Below are 8,899 nucleotides of genomic sequence, written 5' to 3'. Positions count from 1 at the left end.
TCAGTAGTTACTGTTTTCTCTTTCTATCCAAAGTCAACATTTTAAGTGTTTGTAATTATCATGGGAAAATATCTTCCCAGTCTAAACTTAGACATTCAGAGAAAGAAAAAAAAATTTGATGTCACAGGATGTGTATTGCATAAGATTTTACAAACTTTGGCTCTACCAGTAATGTGATATAGATGCCTCATCTATAAATTGAGAAAAGTAATTTGGTTTGATTATTTGTTACTTTCCAAACCTCAAAGTTAATATACTTTGATGTTCTTTTCATTTGGGGCTTATTTTTAGACACATTTATGCCTGGAAGTTGCTTTTGTAAGTACGTAGCTCTGAGATGAAATCTATAAGTACTGAGCCACCCAGGTACCCCTGAATATAGTCCTTTTAAAGTGCAGAGTTCACTGGCTCCATCATGTTGTGAGACTCCTCCGCTAACCGGTTCTCATTGTTTCCATTATTCCAGAAAAAACCCTGTACTCGTCCTGCTGGCCGGTTTCTTTCCATCCTCTCTGCCTCCCGCCTCTGGCAGCCACCCGTGTACTTTCTGTCTACATTGATTCACCTGTTCTAGACGTTTCATATAAATGTCGTAAAATGTGTCTTTTTTTGTGCTGTCAAGTCATTTTTACCAGAATAATATAGCATAATAAACCCAAAGAATCTTGAACAGGATGATAAACTTAAAGATGGAAATCTGTGAAATTGAAATTAATGTTCTATAAGAAAAAAATCTTTGTTAAAATGAAGCAAGTCAGGTGGGGAGAGAAAGAAACAAGAAAACAATATTAGGAATAATTACTGATAAAAGAGTTAAAAGTTAAGAAGTTTCTATAAACTTCTTATGGTATGACAATGAGACCTAAAGGAAAAGATACTAAACTTCATTGCTCCTGAGAGAAATGAGATTAAGACCATTATGAAAAACCACTCAGCACAACTAAGACACCTCACTTTCTTAGTCAGTGGGGAGCTTTGCCTAACTAATTTGCAAAAACACTTTCTGGTCATTCCTTTATTAGAAATAAACTTTAAAGGAGTGCATGGGTGGCTCAGTCGGTTAAGCGTCCAACTCTTGATTTCGGCTCAGGTCATGGTCTCACACCTTGTGAGATCGAGCCCTGGGTCCAGCTTTGTCCTGATGGCAGAGCCTGCTTGGGCTTCTGTCTCCCTGCCTCTCCCCTGCTTGTGCATGTGCCCCCCCCCCCCCCCAAAAAAAAATCACAGTTAAAAAAATATACGTTAAATTTACTTTCATATTTATGGACTGGAAATATGCAAAAATGTTCATAGCAGTACTGAGTGTAATAAAAAGAATGGAAATAGAACAAAAGAAAAAATCTGTCGATATGCACACACATCACATAGCAATGCAAGTGAACGAGACATAGATGAGAAAATTGTGGGAACGTCATCTTTTTAAAAAAAATTTTTAATGTTTTATTTATTTTTGAGAGAGAGAGATAGCGTGAGCAGGGGAGGGTGAGAGAGAGAGAGAGAGAGAGACAGAATTGGAAGACAGGCTCCAGGTTCTGAGCGGTCAAGCACAGAGCCCGACGCAGGGCTCGAACCCACAAACCGTGAGATCATGACCTGAGCTGAAGTCGGACTGAGCCCCCCAGGTGCCCCGTATTTACTTTTAAATTACGTTAGTACCACTCCTGTAAGAGTTATGTTGTACCAGTATATTATAAATACATAAAATATAAATAAAATAAACAATTTTTAAGTTAGTAAGTTTTATATAGTAATGGTAAATAATACTTGTTAGTATAGATTTCTGTTAACAATAGTGGCCTATATGTTTCAGAACCTTTTAACTTTATAGTGTTTAGACCTTTATTTTCAGTTCATAATGTGGACTGACCAAAAAACTCACTTTAGGACAAAAAGAAACGTAAACTCTTATATGCTTTCGTTTGCATGACTGGGAATTATTTTTTATTATTTTTCTAAATTAAAAATTTTTTTAATTTTAGAGAAAAGGGGAGAGACTATGCACATGTGCGTAGGGGAGGCGGAGAGAGGGAGGGAGAGAGAATCCCTAGCAGCCTCCACACCCAGCGTGGAGCCTGACATGCGGTCTCTGGATGGGACCAGGGGCCATGGCCTGCACCGAAATCAAGAGTTGGAGACTCAACCGACTGAGCCTCTCTCGCACCCCAGGAATTACTTTTAATGTGTAGTTTCTTTAAAAAACTCACTGTCCATATTCTGAGGCTTGACTGCATGGAACCTGGTACAGGGACGAGTACATCTGCAGTAGCCGGCGGTAGTCACAGCTGGAGCGCGTGCACGAGTGGGGGAACCCGCACCTCCGGGAGCGGCCCCGCGTCCCCGGACCCGGCGTGTGCCCTCCCCGGAGCGCGTGCACGAGTGGGGGAACCCGCACCTGCGGGAGCGGCCCCGCGCCCACATACCCCGCGTGTGCTCCCCGGGGACACAGAGAGGGTTCCCGCCTCAGGCAGAACAGCACGCGTCAGAAAACTTCTGTGTTGAGAATCAGGGTGAAGAGGAGTTTCCGCTCCCGCACTTGCAGCGGGCACTCCCGCAGGGGACTGGCCGGCCTCCGCCCCGGGGTCCCTGACTTCGCCGGTGCGCGGGGCCGGCCGACCGCCCGCGTCCAGGCGTCGGTGGGGGCTGTGCGCTGGGGCTCGTTTGGTATCGTTCACAGTGTCTGCAGCCTATTTGGTTCAAGTGTTTATCCGCGTAACTGTTCTCAAACCGTCTCTGTTTCAGGCAGTGTGTCGGACCCGTTCCCGACGTCGGGGAGCCTCCGGCCTGGCGCGGAGAGCAGGTAAGTGGACGCGCGGAAGGCGCTCGGCCGGCGCTGCTGTGGACACGCGTCCTGCGACCGCCGCGTCCGTTCATCCGTACCCCGCTGTGACGTCACTTATCTGGGTGCAGCAGAGGTGATGGGAGTGACACGGGCCGCGACACTGCCCCGTGACGGCCCTAACCACAGGGCCCTCGGGTCTCGGGACCCTGTCCCTCCCGCAGCGCGGAACGTGCTGCATCGACTCCCTAGACCTGAGCACGTCTGAGACAGGTTCTGCCTTTCCTTCAAAACTCCGTTCATTCTTTTCCTCACAAGGATCTAAATGTGAAGTTTCCTATTTCAAGAAACATCTTGATGAAATGAGGGGAATCAGGCTGATCAACTGGGATGGATACGTGACGGTTTATTAGCAAACTGTTTCCTGTTACGCGAAAGGCGTTTCTGTGCAGAACGTTCTTAACTGTCATCGTGAGCTCAGCTTCATGATCCCTCTTCACACGTAGCCGGTCACCCTGATGAACTAAGTTTAGGTGTTAGGTCACTGTTACACGTCCCTGTTGCCGGGGACACCGCCCCTGAGGCGCCGGTGGGTGATCGTCCAGCCCTGTGGTCGTGCGGCCTTGTCCGTTTTTCCCCTGGCGTTTGTGTCTGGTCAGAACGCCAGAGCCGTGTTCCCAGAAGCGCTCTAGTCAGCCGGAAGTTTCTAAAAAGAACTGCTAATCACACGGATGAATTTGCAATCATTAATTAGCAAAGAAAGATTATAGTAATGAAATCTAAAGAGCATGAAAAGCATTTCAGAAACACATTTTGTAAGTTAATTTGAAGGATAGTAATGATTTCCTATTAAAACCTCAATTTGAGTATAATCTCTTCTCATGAGTCTCTGCTTTTCAGTCTGTATAAGTGAGATTTTCAGGAGAGTCTGTTTCATTGAAACTGTTTTAGCATCGAAATTTCCAAACCATCAATCTCTTACTCATTTTCTCACATCATTTGGTTACATTCGTAAATCATACAAAATGTTAAGCTTAGGGTATTAGGATCTAATGTGAAATAAATAACCACTGAAATATTTTTTTCCAAAATTTATGAGTTTTTACTGAAAGAAAGGATCTGTGATAAGGGAAAATCCAAATACCATCTTGCATTAGGTCGATTAGGGTTTAAATAAAGCATTAGGCCTCTCTGTTTCTTCCCCTGTGCTGACTAGAAAGGAAGTTCGGAACTTAACTAAAAAGTCATCAGGGTTGGCGAGGTGGATAGAAAAACGTGGCCAGGTCCGGACGCCCCGTGGTTGCTCGCCTCTTGCAGCCCGATTTTTACTGTGTGGCCGTTACACATCCTTTCCCGGCCAGAGTATAAAATGTGTGCGTTCCGTCACACCTGTGTGCGCCAGCTCTGATCCTGGGCCCCACGCGCCCCTAGGTGTGGACAGCGCCCCCCGGTCAGAGCAGAGAGACCTGAGGGACCCTGCCCCGGGCTACTCGTGTTCAGATGGGGGAGGCCGGCCCGGGAAGTGAGAGGCCTGGAGTGGGACCCCAGGACCCTCAACCCCGGGCACGTCCTCCTCTCTGGTGCTTTCACCCTTCCTCTTGCTGTTCCCGCGGAGCAGATGTCCTCGAAGAGCAGATGTTTGTAACGAAGGACAGACTGGGCACATGTTAAATTTTCACCGCTTCCACATCTGTAATTTGACGCGGTGAGTAGATGTGCTTTGACCTGTCACTGTGAGCAGCACCTTGGGGGAATAGACGCTCATCCAGGCCCATCTTCACCCACCAGTAGAGGACTGACCTGGCTGAGCACGCTCCCCAGTGAGGTTTTCTCCTCTCCCACCCCTCACCCCTGCCCGCCCAGTCTCAGTGCACCGTCACCCAACCCTCCGTGTCAACGACCTGTGCCTGTAAGGAAGAGACCTCAGAAACCGAGGCGGACCTCAGACAGGACCGTGGGCGCGTTACAGAACTGTGAACAGAGGCGTTCGTGTGAGATGCTGAAGGCCCAGAGTGCAAGGTAGCACAACGGGGGTCTTCTGCTGGGAAATTCACGCCCTCATCCCCCACCCAGGGTCCAGACCTCTTAGCAGCTTCATGCTCTGGTGAGGCCGTGTCAGCCTCCTTGGACCTCTGTTGAGCAGCTAGTGGCAGTGTAAGCCTTGCACTCTGTCCCTGCCAGGAACGGGGACATGCTGAACTGTACACACTTGTGCACCGGGCATCAGCTCAGCCTTTGGCAGCTGTATAGTGAGAAAGTCATAACGAATCTATTGTAAGTGTAATTTTTTACAGGACATTTTGTTTATTATTTAAGTCTACTCATCTTGAAACTTCATGTTCCATTATTGGCCTGCTTTTCAAGAAAACTAAATAGCACTCTTTGGTCCAGCAATCAGTTTTCTTAAATAATAATTTAATTCTGATTCTTTCCATTACAAAGCTAATAACACACATTTCTTGATGTGAAGTCCTTTTGAAGTATCAACATGCAGAAAATGTTCTTCACCATTTTAAATAATGTATCTGTCATATTGCAAACATTCCGAAATACTTTCAAGGGGTGTGAAAGTATTTATTTATGAAGTACATAAATAAATAAAAATACTCATTGTTGCATTTCATTAGCACTCAGGCAATGAATAGAAAAAGAAATTTACATAAATTGATGTATTGAATTTTCCGCTCATTCATTTTACTGAAGCCTATAATTCTCCATCTTGAGTATTCCCTTCACCAGATAATTTACTTATTCCTTAATAAGGCCCAACATTGAGAACTGCAGCGACTAGTAAGGAAGGGACCCGTGCCCTGTGTATCTGCATCTGTGGAGTGACTTCCATCCAGTGGGACAGGTTTGCCTTGCAGATTTATGGTAGAGGTTACGGCCTCACTGTGCTNTGGGGGAGGGGAAGGGGACAGTGACCAGGTCCTGCTTGCAGCCTCCACCGCGGAGAGATGCAGGTCTCTCAGAGCAGGAAGGGGTCCCTTCCCGCCGCCTCCTCTTGCCCCCTTTCAGATTTTTCGCCACATCCTTGCATTGGTAGAAATTAAGGAGAAGCCAGCTGGCTGGGCGCCGGGTCCTGCTGCTCACCTGCAGGGTAGGGGAGACGGTCATGTCGGGCCTGTGGAGGATCAGGCCACGGGCTGGGAGGTTCTGACCCGTGTCCAAGAGGTAACGTGTATGTGGATGTCCACATCGCCGTTGTTGCCGGTTGTCAAACACTGGAAGCAACTGGAATGTTCCCCAAGATGATGGACAAATACAGAAAAATGTGTAGATTCGTGCCTCATGTGTCAGATGGAGAAACATAAAAATATGAAGTGGAAAAAATTGGAATTGCTGAAGGATGCATGAAGTGAGGTCACTTAGGTAATGTCACAAAACACAGGTCACCCTATATAGGAGTTTACGGAAGAAGTAAGTGATAAATAGAGACGGGCGGTTACTTTTAGGAAACGTGGTGATGAATACAATTTGGGAAAAATTCAGTGGGGTTTCACCTGTACCTACTATTTGTTTCTTAAAAAATGTATATAACTGAGTCAAACACAGCAATATGCTATGGATTATTATAGATAAATGGCCAGTGCATTTTTATTTTTTAAATATAATTTATTGTCAAATTAGCTAACATACAGTGTTTACAGTGAGCTCTTGGTTTTGGGTTTCAGGTTCCTGTGGTTCATTGCTTACATATAACACCTAGTGTTCATCCCCACAAGTGCCCTCCTCCACGCCCATCACCCCCTTTCCCTCCCCCACCCCCCATCCACCCTGTTTGTTCTCTGTGTTGAAGAGTCTCTTATGGTTTGCCTCCCTCCCTCTCTGTTTGTAACTATTTTTCCCCTTCCCCTCCTCCATGGTCTTCTGTTAAGTTTCTCAAGATCTACGTATGAGTGAAAACATAGGATATCTTTCTCTGCCTGACTTATTTCGCTCAGCATAACACCCTCAGGTTCCATCCATGTTGCTACACATGGCCAGATTTCATTCTTTCTCATTGCCATGGAGTATTCCATGGTATAGATAAACCACATCTTCTTGATCCATTCGTCCGTTGATGGACACTTAGGCTCTTTCCATGTTTTGGCTACTGTTGAGAGTGCTGCTATGAACATTGGGGTACATGTGCCCCTATGCATCAGCACTCCTGTGTCCCTTGGGTAAATTCCTAGCAGTGCTACTGCTGGGTCCTGGGGGAGTTCTCTTGTTAATTTTTTGAGGAACCTCCACACTGTTTTCCAGAGGGGCTGCACCAGTTTATATTCCCACCAACAGTGTAGGAGGGTGCCCGTTTCTCCACATCCTCGCCAGCATCTAGAGTTCTCTGATTTGCTCATTTTACCCAAGGAGTCTACATTTTAAAGATATTTTTCTAACAAGGTAATTCAAAATAAATGATTAGTATCATAAGTTGACTTCCCATGTCACTAGATCACTTTACTTTTTTCTGTTTGTTTTCTACCTGCTTCAATTAATAATGCTTCTCTATGCAAAGAAATAAACTGAAAGTGACTTCAGTTAAACCTTCAGAGCTAAATTTACCTATTTTTCCTCACATAGGTTCATAAAGTAACCTCAGTAAAGGCAGTAATCCTCAGAATATATTCTTGGATCTTTGACAAAATTAAAACTAAAATGCTGGCGTTCATAAAAAGCTCCTATTCAAAACTCTTGGTGTAGATTTTCCCCAACTCATTTTCTGCTGAGTCTGGGGCTTTTCCTTGCCAACTGAGTTCTTGGTTCAGTGCCAGCTCTTTGTAACGGACCAGTTTTGTTGGTAAGGTTTGTCAGGGAACCCTCATGACTCACCCAAGGTGAGCCCTGATAGGTAATCAACTTTAACTTAGCAAAGGTAATTGACAGGAGTCCTAATTGTGATTGCAAATTCTTTATTAGAACAAATGACAAGACATTAAGCTATTCTTGTTTACTTTTTACTTAACACTCTTAAAGGTAAATATGTTGGGATTCAAAAGACTGGAAGACCAAGCCGTCTGTTGCCATTTATCTCTGGTTACTTACTATGACAGATGTTTGTGAATTTTGAATGCTGCAAGATAATAGGGAGCCAAAGAGAGCTTCTCGGTGTATTTGTGTTTTTCCTTATAGATGTGATCTCTCTTGCTAAGAATCAGAACACTTATATACTCTGTTCTTTAATGCAGGTTGCAATTGCTGTGCTTTTTGACCCTATTGATTTCCTCTTCAGAATTCTTCTTTTTCCTATTAAAATATTATTCATACCAATGACAGTAATATTATTGAACTCTATCTATTGGTAATACACAATAATATTTTAAAATCCCATAGCTAACATTGAAAATATTTATGGAATAGGATAAAACAATGAAGTTTTCATTGTAAATCAAAGAGTGTTAATTTTATTCAACACTTAAATGGGATTTCTCTGAAGTTTGGAACTAGACTCAGCTGTCTTTCTGAACATTTTCCAAAGCTGAAAAGGCACCCTCCTAGTGGGACTAGGGGTCAGTGCATCTTCCAGCTTTTTCTCACTTTAATGTTGTCCCTGTTTTAGTATTGTTACATTTCTTCATTGCCCCATGTTGGTGCACAGGTAGCGATGTCCATGAGAAAAAACCCACAGCACAGGTGAGGAGATAGTAATCTGGACTTTATTCATCTGGATAGCAAGTAGTAGTTTTTATGAAAATTAGGACATCTGGTACATTTCTGACTTACCTAAACTATTCATCTTATTGGAGAAATGGGAGCAATAGAAAGTTTGGGGAAAAGAAACTGTCAAATGAAAACACCAAAAAAAAAAAAAAAGGCAAATAATTTGGTCTGATGTGCATGATATGAAGGGCTAGATTAATAAATGAAAATGAACCCTTTTATAGGAACAAATGCAAATACTTTATAATTAGTGTACAAAAAACCCCTCCTAATGTTTGATTTAAAAGTATGTGTGTATTTTTAGTTTTTAAATTGAAATGGTTTGTGCATTGCTTGAGGGAAATGACTGAATGGTGATTTAATCTAGGGCTGCTCTGATGTGTTGAGCAGGTGTGCGGGGGCTGGACGGCCTACTGAGCGGGCGTTGGTGGCCAGGCCAGGGGTGTGGGCAACACTGAGTGGGGTGTTTCCTGTGCGTAT

General features: G+C 44.2%; 1 protein-coding gene across 1 annotated transcript in view; it reads left to right on the top strand.

Annotated features, from left to right (window-relative positions):
• Nucleotides 1-2,229: 2,229 nt before the first annotated feature.
• The window catches only part of LOC144236384 (uncharacterized), a 613,069-nt gene continuing 606,399 nt past the window's right edge, over nt 2,230-8,899 (top strand). The window contains exons 1-3 of the mRNA XM_077770004.1: nt 2,230-2,368; nt 2,540-2,633; nt 2,740-2,797. Coding sequence (XP_077626130.1) covers nt 2,230-2,368; nt 2,540-2,633; nt 2,740-2,797 — 291 coding nt within the window. The remainder of the gene's footprint in view (nt 2,369-2,539; nt 2,634-2,739; nt 2,798-8,899) is intronic.

Source organism: Crocuta crocuta, unplaced genomic scaffold (assembly GCF_008692635.1).
Source record: "Crocuta crocuta isolate KB4526 unplaced genomic scaffold, BGI_CrCroc_1.0 scaffold80, whole genome shotgun sequence".
Classification (NCBI taxonomy): Eukaryota; Metazoa; Chordata; class Mammalia; order Carnivora; family Hyaenidae; genus Crocuta; species Crocuta crocuta.
Note: the sequence above shows the minus strand (reverse complement) of the source record. Positions and strands in the feature narration are given on the sequence as shown.